This window comes from Wasmannia auropunctata, unplaced genomic scaffold, assembly GCF_000956235.1.
Source record: "Wasmannia auropunctata unplaced genomic scaffold, wasmannia.A_1.0 LD336092.1, whole genome shotgun sequence".
Lineage (NCBI taxonomy): Eukaryota > Metazoa > Arthropoda > Insecta > Hymenoptera > Formicidae > Wasmannia > Wasmannia auropunctata.
Genome location: NW_012026798.1, coordinates 2,743,556 through 2,759,847, shown reverse-complemented (window position 1 = coordinate 2,759,847; position 16,292 = coordinate 2,743,556). Strand labels below are relative to the sequence as shown.

At 37.5% G+C, this 16,292-nt stretch overlaps 1 protein-coding gene across 2 annotated transcripts in view; it reads left to right on the top strand.

The window, feature by feature from the left end:
- Positions 1-15,764, top strand: part of LOC105463014 (PR domain zinc finger protein 16-like) — a 37,405-nt gene extending 21,641 nt beyond the window's left edge. Inside the window, exons 4-8 of one of the 2 annotated variants that reach the window (XM_011710008.1) lie at positions 209-340; positions 2,411-2,537; positions 8,932-9,031; positions 11,506-11,662; positions 11,744-15,764. In XM_011710008.1, coding sequence (XP_011708310.1) covers positions 209-340; positions 2,411-2,537; positions 8,932-9,031; positions 11,506-11,662; positions 11,744-13,738 — 2,511 coding nt within the window. In that variant the 3' untranslated portion in view covers positions 13,739-15,764. The remainder of the gene's footprint in view (positions 1-208; positions 341-2,410; positions 2,538-8,931; positions 9,032-11,505; positions 11,663-11,743) is intronic. The other variant, XM_011710009.1, reaches the window with a different exon arrangement.
- Positions 15,765-16,292: the final 528 nt, after the last annotated feature.

Genomic DNA, 16,292 nt, shown 5'->3' with positions numbered 1-16,292 from the left:
TAAAATTTATTTTTTTTTCGTACCCACAATACAAATATAATTTTTTGTTACGTTACCAGCTACTATAAAGAAAATTTAACAATAGTAGATATATGCTCGCATAACAAACACTTCATCATATATTAATGTATTAATATCTAAATTTTTTCATGTTTGGTATTAATTATTATAATTAGTAATTTACGGAGTAATGTTGGTGGTGTTTCAGGTTCGCATAGCCGGCAGTGGAGTAAGAGGCTGGTTGGACGCATCTCACGAGACGAACAATTGGCTGAAATATATACGAAGTACTGCTAGCTCACACGCAGTGAACATGCGCCACGTACTCATCGGCGGTCAGGTAAGGGAAATTCAATAACAAACGTAACTGATGATTGCGAAATCTCGAAAATCAGAGATACGATATTTTGTTATCGCTATAAAATGTAACAAGTCATATCCTTTTGGTTATGCGGCATCGCTAATTTAATCTAGGTATATCATAAAAATTAAAAACAATAAGAGAACTTTTAAGTTATTGATTAGCCAAAAATGGACAATATTAATAACCAATTAGAATCGATATTCGTCTGTTTCGTAACCCACTTTATAGCGGCGCAAAAACACGCGTACAGATCGGTGATAAGATAATTTCGCAGAGGAGTGTGTATTATTGGTATCGCTAATCGGCATCTGCGATCTTCAGCTTCGATCCGGGTGCCTTGTAGACGTGTATAAAAAGAAATCCTTCACTTCTTCGCTTCCTGTGAGCAAGTAGGCGTGCACAAATAATTATTCCACATTAAAATTGTATTGATTGGAAATATTTGCAGTTGTTGATAATTAAAAAAATACGCACAAGTTACTTACCAAACAATTTATTTTATTTAAATTAGACGCAAAAATATTTTCTCTATTTATCTTCATAGTTTTCACTGTTGTAATATTAACGATACAAAAAGATTAGGCTGCACCATTATAAACAAAATAATTCTCTTTTAGACGCTTGGCAGCCACTCTCTGATTCACCCTCTACTTAACTTTTATACGCAACTGACACCCGATCGACAGTTGCAGTTAACAGGAAACAATAATTACGCACCAAGCAGAATTTCAATTTATTGCACATATGTCATCGATTGTTAAAAAACTTATTAGTACTTCAACTATCCAACCATATAATTCAAATGACTGTCTTCCTGTAATGCACGCATAATTTTTTTTTGTTAGAATCTATTCAATAAACTGTTACATTTGTTGTTCAATAAAGAGAAGTAAATTTTATTAAATTTTTAATGCAAAATAGGAAACAATTTGAGACCATACATTTACAAAACATACGTATTTTAAAGTAGAGAATATCAGACTTCGAATAAGATTAATCACTGCAAGTTTTAAATAGGTTTTAATTTCCAAGCGATCTCTCAATAAAAGGAAATATGTATAACAAAACAGATTCTTCCTCTAATCACCTTCAAAAGTACTTCGTATTCGTATATGATTGGCCATCGAATAGACGTATAAACGGAAACGATGGAGGTCACGGTGTCAATTTAGGGTCGAGCTCGTGCCTCTGTCCATTTGGCTCTTTCTGTCTTTCTCTTTGTGAACCGCGGCACATGGTATGTTGTGGGCGCGACGTAAGCTACATGTATACAGGGTGTTTAGTTATTAAGTCACCCCACGGGGTCGTTTCTCTGACTTCCTATACGCCCTCTCGCAATCGCTGTGGGAATGGGGGACGCGACGCTCTCTATCAGTGCCCTGCAGAATCGTCGTCGTAATGATGCTTCGGGGGCCCCGTGACGACACTATAAAAATCGTTTCATGGCTTCCCGACGCTACCGAACTCTATAGAATTGCATATGCAGATTATGTGCCGCGTGTGAAGGGATTCTCTTTAATAAAATCGAGACGCGAGCAGAATCGCCCGAAACATCAATGTGGCATCTACAATTCAAGAATTTTTTTCTCTTCATTGATATTATTACTAATTTATTGGATGTAAAGAAAAGGATCATGTACTGCTGTTATTGCAATATGTTCGTGGTGATACTTTTATCTTTAATATAAAAATGTAATTTCACGATAGACAAATTTAGTAAAATGTTATGCAACTAATGCAATTTTTTGTAGAATAATTAAATATATATTTTTGCAGACTATTTTGTAAAAATTATATTTAATAATTGTTATGCAGAGAGGGAGAGATACAGAGAGATACCTATATTTAGATAAAAAAAAAATAATTTTAGTATAACAATTATATAACTTTACAAATTTACAAACACCTTGCAAAGTTAATTTTTACGTCTCAGCACTAAATTCCTAGCACTATAAAAACAAAGAATCTTAAAATTATTTTGAAATATTTGTGCTATGCTGCTGAAAGATTTAAGAATTGAACGTTATTAAATAACAATTCTGATAGATGGTGTACGAGGCTGTTCGCGATATTGCAACGGGCGAAGAGCTTCTGCTGGGTCTTCGGGAGCCGCTTCAGCTGCAGGACATGCTGGGCGAGAATACAACCGAGGATAGAAGCGATCGAGAAACTGGTGAGCATCCAGTCACGCAAGAACTTGAACTAGATAATCCCCCATTTATTACCAACAAATCGTTCTATACGAATGAGGCGTCGAAGCTTACCTGTCCAGGTATTTTTAGACGATACAGAAAAGAAATATTGTTTTAATTTATTTTAATAATAACTGAATAATAGTTTTGTTGTATTTCTGTTTCATACAACAAATATATAAACGTAACTCTTTTAACTTCGGTAAATCGGATAACATTGTTATTTAAAAACATTGATAAATACAACATCAACGTTGATAAAATGTCCATTTTAGAGATTGAATAAATAATTTGAATGAACAATTTAAATATAAATAGAAAATAAACAATGCACACACAGCATGACTTATTATTGAGGGGAGTAATGTCTACAAAAAAAAGGATGAAAACAGAAAACACGAAATAAAATAATATTGAGATGGCCGGCAAGATATCGGAGTTCACGATCGTTTCGGCACGGCTTTACGACTTTCTGTGCCGATACACATCGCGCACGTTGGCAGCTCGTGCGCGTACAATTACGCGTATGAACGCAAATGAAGGGCAGGGGCAGGTGTTTTCCGAAACGACGAATCGGGGGCGGGCAGAGGGTAAATCGTGGATCGTTGTGTGCACGAGCTGCTCGTCATGCACCCTTGACTTTGGCGTGATTCACCTGGTCGGCCGTTGCATATTAACCCTCGTCCGGTAATAAGCGCTGATTATTTGCAGATAGACGTGTTCGAGTCACATGTCGCCGTGCCCCGTGTCGCTTCGGCTTTTGTCCGGAACCATCCTTCTCGTCCGTCGCCGTACGAACAAAAACACTGCGCGAGCTTGTCATGAGTATTAAGATTTTCCTTTCATTTTTTTCAATTAAAAATTATTATTTTATCAATTTAATGTATTTATATAAAATTGCATATATACTCTCTGATATACACATTTACGTACGAGATATTTTACATCAATGAGAAATTAATTAGTTTATTTTAAATTGAATTTTTTAAAATATACTATGCTTAATTTCTTCTATTATAGAAAACATCCTTCTTTCTTTAATTTAATATCATAATATTAAAACGTATACTGATTTTTAAAATTAACTTTAAAACATCCATTTCGACGTATCCGTTTAATTTAGTTTATCGCTCATTAGATTTTATTGTGTGGAGCATTGCGTCATTAATATATTCGGGATATTTACGAAGAAGGGTAGCGTCTACGTGCCTCAGTGCTCGACAATTATCTGGTTGTAACTTCTGCACGATGGTCAAAATCTGGATGATGACTTAGGTAGGGCCGAATTAAGGGCTGGAGGGTTATATGCGACACCCAGATGTCGCGACAATTAAAACCGGGCTTATTGTCGAAGTTCTGCCATCACAGAATCTACGGTTAATTCGCCCACAGTTTTTCGTCATAATTTTAGGAAATGCTCGTAAAATGCGTCTTTGCGCATGGAAGATACGCCGTTCGTACTAATAGGTTCATTATTAAATTTTCCCTTAACGGAGCCAGTGAAGAGTAAATTATTATTATTAGTAAAATATCTTTCATTTAGCATGATTACTGTCAAAAAATTTAAATTCGATATTTAATTATATAGAAAGAGTTTGATAAAGTTTGGAATAAACATCAATCTATAATTTGCAACACACTCTTGATAGAAATATAATAAAATCCATTTTCAATATAGTGTTTCGTTTGAATTTTCTCAATTGTTCAAACATAAGAAAATAGTATCACATACCTTTTATCATACATTAATTTTTTATTATGCATTAACGTACCTATAAAATCTATGATATCTAAAATATAAAAATTCAATTCATAAAATAAACTGTATTCTTTTTCATTGATAAAAATGCCTAATAATGCTTTTGTCAAACAACAAGATCACTGGAGTGCTTACTTACATACACATTTAAATAGAATGGTAGAGCAGATTCCAAAAGGGAAACGCAGTTTTATGTGATAGCTTTAGTAGCGCAAAGTTAAAACGGTAATTAAATCGAACTCACCGATATTATTACTCAAAATTAATTTAGAAATTAGGAATCTTTTACGATAATAGGCAGATTAGATTGCAGAAGAAATTACGTCTGCAAATTTATTTCACTTTATATTAATAATATAAATCCTCTTTAGAATCATTACATTATTAATTAACAATGAATATTAATAAAAAATCTAATATTTATTTAACAAATTATATTTATGTAAGTTGTACGTAAATTTTGCAATTATTTAATTTATTTTAATATAGAGAGAGAGAGACATTAAGTAGTCATTTATTAATAATTACTGTTATAAACTATATAGTTGATACATTTTTGTTAATACCGATTCTGTACATCTTTATTCTCGGTGGACACGCAATTTTACGCATTAAGAGAGATTAATGCCGACTTTAAATGGCATAAGAGTGGTACTGTCGTTAATCCAGTAAAGCCATTTTTACAAGGGAATCTCCAGCAAGCTGGTGCGTGCAGTAGGAATAATGATGTCAAACAAACGACGTACGCTCCGTATCAACCCTTGCGAGGGGCATCTGCGCCGCGTTTCTCCCTCGGACGGATCATTTTTTTTCGCGGGGAAAGAGACGGGGAGCGAAGGAAAAAGATGCGAGGAATCATTTTAACACGCCTACGTGGGGTGCGCGTAGTGAAGCATTCAACCGGAGTTGTGTGTTAACTTAATCTCGTACATACGTACATCTACGCCGAATATTCACATTAAAAAATTTATATTCCGCCTGCACGTGGCACGTTCAATTCGCCTTCAATTTTTATAGATACAGATCTTCTTTATCGTTAATATTATGTTATGCTTGAAAAGAAAATATCTTAGTAATAAAAAATAGAAATATTTTAATAAAATGACAATAAACAAGGAGATACTAAATAAATTTTTTTAATGTCATATTTCAATTAAATTGAAAGAGAAAGAAAATTTTTAAAATAATTAAGACAATATTATAAGTAATTGTAACTCTTATGATGATGATATTATAATTTTTAACCATTTAGATAACAACTTAATGTCATCTCTGTGTGTGCATATGTTTCTGTCGATGCGATACAATTAGTTGTGTTAGCTGCAACATTATGACCTTTCCCAGATATTTTTGGACTTACACGCAAGTTAAGTTGCGGTAACATGGCAGATGCAATCGTTGCGGGCAGTTATGATGACTTATGGCTGTGACTTTCTGCAGTGCTTGTTTTTTTTGTCGTCGTTTTCCCTTTTTTTTTTGCGCCCGAGAAATGCGTTTGTATCATCGGCATGTTTTCCGATACCTCTATTAGGGCAGCGGATAATTTATAGCCGACTATTGTCGATTAACACGCGCATAACCAGGTCTCAGGGATGGCCGAAAAAAAAGGGCACGGATCAAAATGAGAAAAAAGGGGTATACACGCGTATAAAAGGGCACGCGACACTCTTTCCTGAGGGGGTGGTGTACTCCGAGGCAGGGAGGTGCGTGTGACATGTTACAACCCCATCTGATTCATCGGACTAATGACACATTTATTTGACGTTTGATTCGAAATCGCTACGGTCGCGTGCGACAAATTTTTACTGAAAGATTCAAGCAGATATCGATTTTTCGTTTATTTCATCAAAGAAAGTATATTTCTCTCTTTCACTCTTAGCCAAATAATTTAGTGCAAAAAAAGTGTATCGCACAGGAAAAAATTTATTATTTTAGAAGTAAAGAAATGCTTCTGCAAAATCGTATGTTGTGTAAATTGTTGAGGAAAGAATTATTTAATAAAATTATTTATCTTTGATAGTTACATATAGCTACGTTGTTTGATATTAATATTCTAGGAAAGAAAAACTACTTAATTCTTTGGTAAAAATTTATTTATATCGTTTTCGCAGTAACTGCAAGAGAATTTAACGTAATTCAGTCTTAGCAAAGCTTCCTAATTTTAATTGAAAAAGAAAAAAAATTTTACAGAAGAAAATTTACCATTAAAAATGTATTTTGAATTTATAAGGACAGAGAAGAATGTGTAATAAACGAACTTATAGGTGAACGAACGAATAGATTTATTTCGAGTTATTTACGGATTTATTTTAATGATGTCGTTTGAATTGCGGACGTCACGATGCAGCAAGAACATTGATTTCCGTTACTTTTTCCCATGCAACTGCCAACTGACTACGCGACCGCGGGGGGTGTTGCCAGTGGATCCCACCTGTTGACTTTCCGCAACGTGACTTTGCTACTCCTTCTACGCTCTAGATTAACATAATACATTCAACCGTTTTTATAAATTTGAGAAAAAAAGAATTGTTTGAGAATATACGATATATTAATTACTTTCTTTCATTTCTTTCATTTCAATATAGAAAATTCTTATTAAAAAATATCAAAAAAGAAGCAATTACGTTTGTCATTCTATATTTATAATCTATTTCTATACATATTGAGTGTTGATAACATTTTTTTACTTATTTATATTATCTTATATATAAATTATTTATATAAAAACTTTATAGTGCTGCGTTGCAAAACAAATTATGTACATTAAAATATTTTTAAGATTTTTAATTCAGTATTCTTTAATATCCTTTCTGTACTTCTTGTACTTAAATTAGCATTTTCTTTGACTATCATCTCTGACTATCGTTATTTCGTATCTTTGATTTCTTGATTATTCTTATTTATTTATCATTAATTCGTTTTTTATTTGAATTATTTTCTCAATGCGTTTAAAAACGACGCTGTCTCAAGGGTAACGGAGGTCAACCGCATCTTTCATTGTCTAAATTCACGGCATGCCGCTACGAATTAGTCGTGGAGTTCGAGCGATTAACGTACTAAGGGGGGTTAACATGGCGTTGGGCGTAGTTGGTGGTACGGGGGTTGTGCCCGGTTCCCATGAAGGTCCGTTGGGGGCCATCACTCGACCATATGGTCGGAACAAGTGTAGCGGCAGATTTAAATAACCGTTGGAGATCGGATATCGTTCAAACTTCAGCTGAATTTTACTTGTACTCGCGATATAAAGATTAAAATAATTTTTTAATTATTTCTAAAAAAATTTGTTCTAATTTTTTTCAACTCCACTAATTCGCTTTTTTCAATTTGTTTGCTTATTTTTAATTACGTTAATTTTTTTTTCATATTCTATAATATTTATAAACAAACAAATAAATCGATAATAGATAGGTAAATTTTTACATGGAAATTATTTAGTATCTTTTGTACGTCTTATTTTACTAGCACTCGTGTTAGTTGCGTGCTCCATCATTGATAATCGCACTTTGTCTCTTTCACGGGTTTCTGATTTTACCTGCCGTTGCACTCTGATATTCGGGGGTGAAATGCCGCTGGGGGGCTGTCGGGACTCACCTGCGATTGGCTGGTCCCCAACGTCGCTTGTGCCAATAGCAAGCGATTCTGGACACCCCCGTTTGCGTTTGCAGTTACTGGACGGTATACCGCTAGCTAACGAAAACATTATTGTGTCTATTGTCTTCGCGATTGCTTGTGTGTCGGATCGAACTTGTTGAAAAGGAAGAAGTGACAGTGTTTAGTGAAATAACTTTGATCGCCAAGTTATAACCAAAAATTCGTGTGATTTTATAAGCGTATTACAGATAGAATAAATGTAGATCAATATTTAGCAGAGAGATTATTAACAGGACGGTAAATATTTTATAAAATAATAACTCCCACTCTCGTTTAATACTACTTTTGTTTAATGCTACTTAATAAATTATTTTATTTATTTTACTGAAAACTATTAGAAATCGTCGTATATGTTTGAAATTAACTTATAATTAAGAAGCGATATGCGATTCTTATCGCCTGAATTTCAAGAATAAATGCAATTCATGTTGAAGTTAACACTTAAATTAATTCCGCATCAAATTAATTAATAAAAAGAATCAATACTAGCGCAAATTTGTATACGAAAATTATTCAACAACAACCAAAAGCGTATAATTACGTAAATATTGTAACATCAATTGAGTAATTTGGCGTGAACTTTGCGAGTTTGTTGAAAATTATTTCCGCTATTTCTACAAAGCTAGTTAAATCATCGTCGAATTCCGTAGAACATCGACGTCTTCGTTTTGTAGATCGGGCGATACTCTACCGCTTTAATTTAATAATTCAGGAACAATCCACGAGTCCGCTTGTCACGCCACTCCTGTGGCCCTCGCGCGGTTCTGGATCACGTAATTCGCCCACACCATGACACGTCACGTATCATCGTTCCCTGGGGGTTGTAATTTATAGAGCTATACGATCACTCACGCATATATACACACACTTATAAACACACAAATCACGAAAAAATTGCGAGTTTTATTCGCGCTATTATTAGTGTGAATACTTGTGATTTATATTGTTGTATTCGTCATTTACAGCCTCTCAGCACAGTGGAACTGTCGATGAGGACAAAGAGGACGAGGAAGAAGGAGAAACGAGGTGCACTGTCTGCGACAAGCCGTTCCAAGATATCGAACTGTAAGTACTTATTGCGATTTATTATTATTATAATAATTTTATATTCTATTTTTAATATACTATAAACATGTAAAATTAGCTCATCAGTTAATCTCTTAGCCCTCTTTTTTTATGACTATTAATAGCCCTCTTTGTCTATGACTATTAATATTTATATTTACTCAGTAATATTTATGCCAAATTTATGCTAAATTGAGATAGAATAGTTATTTTAGTTATACGTATCCTGCAACAATTCTATAATGGTGAAACGCTTCTATTATCATATTTCCACGCATTCCATTATCCGAAGATTATTATCGTTGGCGCGACGATGCAAAGCGCGACTCATCAAGGATTCATGGCACATCATTATACGCTTTTCAAATCAGATGAGCGACGATTATGTACTCGGTAGAGCGATACGCCGGATCGAAAGACAACGGCACGGCCGACATTAAAGCGCTCACCGTGTCCGTCAATTTTCATCATCAATTATTAATTAATCGATAGAATTCAAAGAGTGGGAGCGTACTACGTAATCGCCTTCAAATCTCGGGGTTAGTAATTCGCGTTCGCGAGAGCCTTTTGTCACGCGAGCGATTTCAACAGTGCTCTTTGGAGTTCTGAGCATTTTGAGAGACGCCTTGCTCGATTGAATATGATGCTTAGTCAGCCTTCATTCTGCCTCGGGTCATTGTTTTTAATTATAGAGTAATTAGCATAAAGTTACGAAAAGTAAAATAATATTAAATGCTTAAATTTTAAAATAAAATAAAATAGAGGAGGCTCGTAGGAATAAAATTCAAATAACATACAATAAAAGAGGTAATGAGCCAAGCTAAATATACATGCTAATAACGTGTTAAATTTGTAAACAATAATTATGTTAATAATCTTGATTGTTAAAATCTATTGATGATAACCGCTATTTATAGGGTCAAAATATTTAGTAAAGAAAACTGTTGACAGTTTTATATTATTTATAAAGAAGATTATTGACATTATTGTTTAATACACGTTATTTATACACGTTTAATACAATTTAATACACGTTATTAGCATGTCTATCTTGCTTGACTCGTCCTTTTATTATATATTATTTGAATTAAATATGCTTATACTATTTTATAAATTATTTAAATACATTCAAATCTTTATAATTTTTTAAATAAAGAATGTAATTTTGTCACTAAATATTTCATATCTTATTAATTGCACACTCCATCCAAACATTATGCATTTTAGTTGAATATTAGTATCTAGTATGTGATATATAGGTATGTATATGTATTTATACATATATATATAGCCTTCACAATTAAGCGTCTTTTTTCTCACAAATGAAATTCTACTAACACGTTGTAATGCAATAGTAACGTCCAATTTTTCACGACTGCACTATAATTGAAAACAAAATATGCCATACTCTTCTCTCGTTAGTTTCTCTCTAGATGAGTTTGCGTCGTCCTTTTGTTCAATCTCATCTTGTTAACTTCTATTTATAATCAGCCATATTCGTCTTTTAAAATAATCGTAATTCAATATATATCTGCCATTTCTTTTACAACCAGTAAAAATAATTTACGTTATTAAACAACAAGTCAAGTGATAAAGTGTCAATTAAAATGATCAGATTTTCATTTCTACATCGTATTTCCATTGTTTCTATATCTACAGTTTGCGGTCTCTCATAATCAGTCGACATTAAACCGCATTCCCTGACGCGGCAGATTCACCTGTTGTGGGGCGTTAAACCCTGGGATTCGTAATCGGGCGCGCTAGAGCCACCCCCTTATGCATCATCGAAGGCGTCGCGTGCTCGTAGCTCATCTGGCGCAACACACCGCGTCGTGGCACCATGAAGGCACTATCTCACCACGAATGAGTTTCACGCGGCGCGTGTGTTCGGGGGTGTAAAATCAATGCTGCCGTACACACCATGGCACACCATCCCGTGTGACGATAACCCGTGTGCCTACCCCGTGACAACCCCCTTAGGACGGCTTTTCTTCGTGACGGCGTGTGTTCGTGCGCGGACGGCCGCCCTCTTCTTCATAGGGCGTGCGACCGTTATTGCAGAACCGACTCGCCACTGTGCAGCCGAAGTCACTTAGTCATCATCCAAGACTGCGCCCGACGCAATCTTTGTCGGTGCTGGTCGGTTATCGTATCACGTTTTACTCGCCCGATGGTGGTGCTTTGATTAAATGGTATAACTTCGCGGGCGCGATGTAAAGCGAGTAACGTCAGGAGATATTTTCATATAGCACTATCGTCATTCTATCGAATATTTAATCTAAATGAAGAAATAAAGTAAAATGTTATGTATTTCCTTTAGAAATATACAGATTATGCACGATCTCCAGCTTACCTTTACTTATAAATATTTGTTACTTTTTACTTTATTACATATCTCTCTCTCTCTCTCTCTCTTTGATTTATTTTGTCGCTTATATTGCAGTGAATGAAATCTTTGTATCTTTTGTTTTCAGATTGGATAGCCATCTGGTGACTTGTCACAGATATCCAGCGGAACAGCACCGTTGCGACAGCTGTCCCCGTGCTTACGCCTGGCGGCCGCTTCTGGTGCGGCACCGTGCTATCGTTCACGGCGATCTCAGGAACTATCCCTGCGAGAATTGTCCGAAGGTAAGCTTCAAATTCGCGACTCACTCGTCGAAACCAGACAATACCTCTCGGTCCAGTAGCATCTTCTAGTATCGCTAAAAGTCGAACATCCGGCAGGTCTTCACGGACCCATCAAACCTACAACGTCATATCCGAACTCATCACGTGGGCGCGAGAAGCCACGCTTGCACGGAGTGCGGTAAGACCTTCGCAACCAGTTCCGGCCTGAAGCAGCACACCCACATCCACAGCAGCGTGAAGCCCTTCCAGTGCGAGGTCTGTTTCAAGGCGTACACGCAGTTCTCCAATTTATGCCGGCACAAGCGCATGCACGCCGACTGTCGTATGCAGATCAAGTGCGTTAAATGCGGACAATCCTTCAGCACGGTAACGTCGTTATCAAAGCATAAGCGATTTTGCGACTCCACGACCCCGACCGGTCCGCCTGGAGCCATGCCTCAATTACCGACGCCAGCGACGAGTCCCTTTCTGGTGTATCCCCGACCTCCCGTGAGCCTACCAGGCGGTTTGCCTTTCTATCCACACGGTCTGATGGGTCCTTATCCGGGACTCTTCCCGAACGCTCCGAATTTTCTGAACACACCTCTGCTTTTTCCGCCGAAAATGGAGGAGGCCGAGAAGAGGTGCGACAGCCCGAAGAAGGAACGTTTCACTCCTCCGAGAGTATTGTCGCAACACAACAAAATCTCTCCTTCCACGGCGGAGGAAGCAACTTCTACGTTCAGGCCGTCTCCGGCTAGACCTCCGATTCAACCGACGCCGGAAAGTGACGACGATCTTTCGAAGAGAAGAGAAGCGGCTAGAAGCAACGAACGAAAAATGGAAACCGAAAGCACTTCGAAGGAGGAGACGACCGAGCAGCCGTTGGATCTGAGGGTGCAGACGAAGAAGCAGAACGTGATGTCAAAAACCGCGAATAGAAAAAGCCGCACTCCGTCGCCAGCGCCAGTGCCGATGGAGGAAACGCCGGCACCTCCCGATCCCCCGAAACCAGAGGAGGATGTTCCACCGCCGATGGAGCTCGAGTCTAAGGACATTCGAGGAAGTAGCCCGCACTTGAGGACCAGTCTGCCAATCGAACAACCACCGACCAACACGCCGCCCCACATGGCTTATCCCAGACCGATACATCCGATGTTCCTCGAAACGATGTATCGCGGTCCAGGATTCCCGGGATTTCCCAGCGCGCCGCCACCTCCAGGCGGAGCTACCCCGGAGTCTAGGCTGATACCTCCGCTTCCACCCTTCGCTCCACCGCGCGGGCTTCCTTTTTTAGGCTCGCTTATGAACGGGCTCAGCGGCGCTAGGCCAGGAGCAGGATTCGATCTGCTTGCCCGGCCGCCGCTGAGCGCGTTCCCTGGTGTGAAGCCGTTCCAAGAAGCCGTAATGCCGCCGCATCATCATCACCATCATCACCATCATCACCACGTTCACGGCAAGATGAAGGATCGGTACTCCTGTAAATTCTGCGGCAAAGTGTTTCCCCGCTCGGCCAATTTGACGAGGCATCTGAGGACTCACACTGGCGAGCAGCCGTACAAGTGTAAGTACTGCGAGAGGTCCTTCAGCATCTCGAGCAACCTGCAGAGACACGTCAGAAATATCCACGACAAGCAGCGGCCGTTTAAGTGCCCGCTCTGCGAGAGGTGCTTCGGACAGCAGACCAATCTTGACAGACATCTGAAGAAGCACGAGGCTGACGACGGTAGCGGGGTGGTGTCGGTCGCCGACTCGCCTGGGAGCAGCAACGAGAACGAGCGGGAGGACACCTACTTCGACGAGATCAGGTCCTTCATGGGCAAGGTCACCTACAGCGGTGAGAGCGGCTACGGGTTGCCGCATCATCCGGCCTATATTCCCAGTCGTCTGCACGAGATAAACGAGTCTAAGATGGAGGTCGAGTATGACGAGGACGAGGACAGCGAGGAGGGTGTGTCCCCTTTGGAGGAGATAGACGGACTGTCGCCGATCGAGGCCAAGGAGTCCCCGTCGCCCTCGTACGACCTGAAGCTGAGAGAGAAGCAGGAGCTGCTCAATAATAATACCGCGGAGCCGGTGATCGAGATTTCGACATAGCCCAGAGGTCACTCTGGGTAATCTACGTGGTCGCTTCGAAAGACGAGGAGAGCACGGTTTTATTAATGTACAGAACTATTGTGGAATATATAGGTTCGTCTTAGAACTCTCGATCGTGACTCGGCGGTTATTTACTTCGGGAATTAACGTCGATGCAGGATTATTTAGCTTAGAACGATCCGCGTATACTTCGACTTTGCAGAATATCGACCATTTGCTTATACAAAAGCGAACGATTCGCGAGTATAATCGGGTTATTATCCGTGATCGTATCCGCGACGATACGATCCGTGGGAGACAGTAAAATCCATAGGAGACAGTCTATAATAATAATTATAATTACACACTGATATACACACTGATGATTCCGTACCGGAATTTTTTAGAAGAAATTTAGTAAATCCCATTATACTTAAGTAAAACAGGTGCTCTGTAAAAAGAAAAAAAAACGTAAAGAACTCGACGAACATAACGAAGTCCCCAAAGATCCTTGTTACGCAATCCTTTTTTACACTCCACGTTTGTTTGCACTGGAAAAGCGTATTGTAAAGATCAACATGAGTGGACCATTTAGTCCCTTTCTTACACACGCATACCACAAGCTCTTCTATAGTCTAGTTCTATAGTTTATACAGACTCGTTATGAATGTAAACGCGCACGAAATTCAATATTATCCCCGTTCCCGCCGCCTCTTCGTCTTCAGCATTTGATTAAACGAGGCGCATATCCCTGTAATATTATTTATTGCTATTATTAATAAAATTAATTTATCGTTATTATTACACCGTCGCTCGGCAAAGGGGATCGTACGTCATAAGCGAGAACGATCAAACCGCGTCCCTGCGAGAGCTCTGCGAACTGTTAAACGACTTGCGATGTATCCACGTTGATCAACGATCCAATCATCCGTTGTATCTAGATCCTAAATATGTCTACATGCGCGCACTATTCTGGATTGATTTGTTTGTGGAATAACCGTGTTAGTTGCATCGCGTTCAGAACGCGAGCACCCTTCGAGAGTTCGAAATTAGATTGTTGTAAAATCCCTATTATAAGATGACTGTAATCACGCTTCAATCAGTTCAATTCGAATCTTGAAGACTTTCCCCGGAGATTGTTGGATTTTGTTAGAATATAGTTGAACGAAATGACATGCTCTACAGGAAAGAAAAATTCCATCATCTGCTGGATGCAGAATCTAGCTACAGTCAGACTTAGGATCTGCGAAATATAAAAGAAAAGTGTTTCGCATCGTGTTCGTGTATCAAAATTGATGTATGTTAGTCCGCGAAGCCAAAGCGACGAGAAGGAAGAAATTAACTTAATTAACGCGTGCCGCGTGTAATCACACTTACTATGCGCGCACGAGAATGTGTATAATTAAATAATTAGAAGGCAACAAAAATCCTTTACGGAAAAACTGTACAAATTTCCACATTAGGTGATATAACATTTGTAAAGATATAAAAGATATAAAAGCAAGAGGTTTCAGCGCGATTTTTATTAATATATAAATACAATTCTAGAGCGGTTTCCTCTTGCGGTAGGCAAGACGGAAGAGAGCCATGCATGTAAGCTAACGAACGTTCCTCGCGTTTCACTCATCTAGTAGAAATATTAAAATGCGTGTCCCTAACGTTGTCATCGATGAAGCGAGGAAATTAATAATGACGAGAGATAAGCATAGTATACGCGTATACATGTGTATCAAGTACGCTCTCGCGATTAATAAAAAATGAAACAAAGAATATATCGTTCGTTTATAATCACCGAATTGAGGCTTGTTTTTTCACATAAAGGTTTTACGAATACACGTTCTACATATCTCTGTTTCTCTCTCTCTTTCTCTCTCTCTCTCTCTGTCTCTCTCTCATTATAAACGACATAATAAACTTATAAGATGATTAAGCATAAACACATTGAACGAATTACTTAAGGAAAATATTATTATGACGCTGTCTATCTATACATATTGTATAAAGGCATCCTGTATAACTTCATTATATGATTACTATTAAAATATTACACTTCAAGTTGATTACCTAAGCGATAATGCCACCTATCGATTTTCCTTTGCCTTGTATTCCTTTAATAAGATCTTAATTTAATTGTAAGATTTGCTATAATTTCATTATTTTGTACATAACGCAGTTTTAACAAATAAAAATAACATAAATAAAACGTAAAATAAAAAAATAATATTACATCTTCAAGAATAATTAATTATACGTACAGTCGTTAATGCAAAGGCAAAAAGATCCAATAAATTTTTTTTAACGATAGTAAAAATATTAAACATGTTTAGTTTATAAATCATTCTATAGTATATCATTATATTTATTCAAGTGAGCAATTATCAAAATATAAAATCACTATAATAAAAATATTAAATTAAGATCTATCTTTTAATTAAAAAATTTCAAGAGTAGTGGATATTATGTATTTATCTCATTTTTAACAAAATATGTAAGTATTTCAATTTTCACGATTAGAAAAGTCAAATACAACATGATATTTCTTCAATGCTGATTCTCTATTGACTTGTGCTGCACT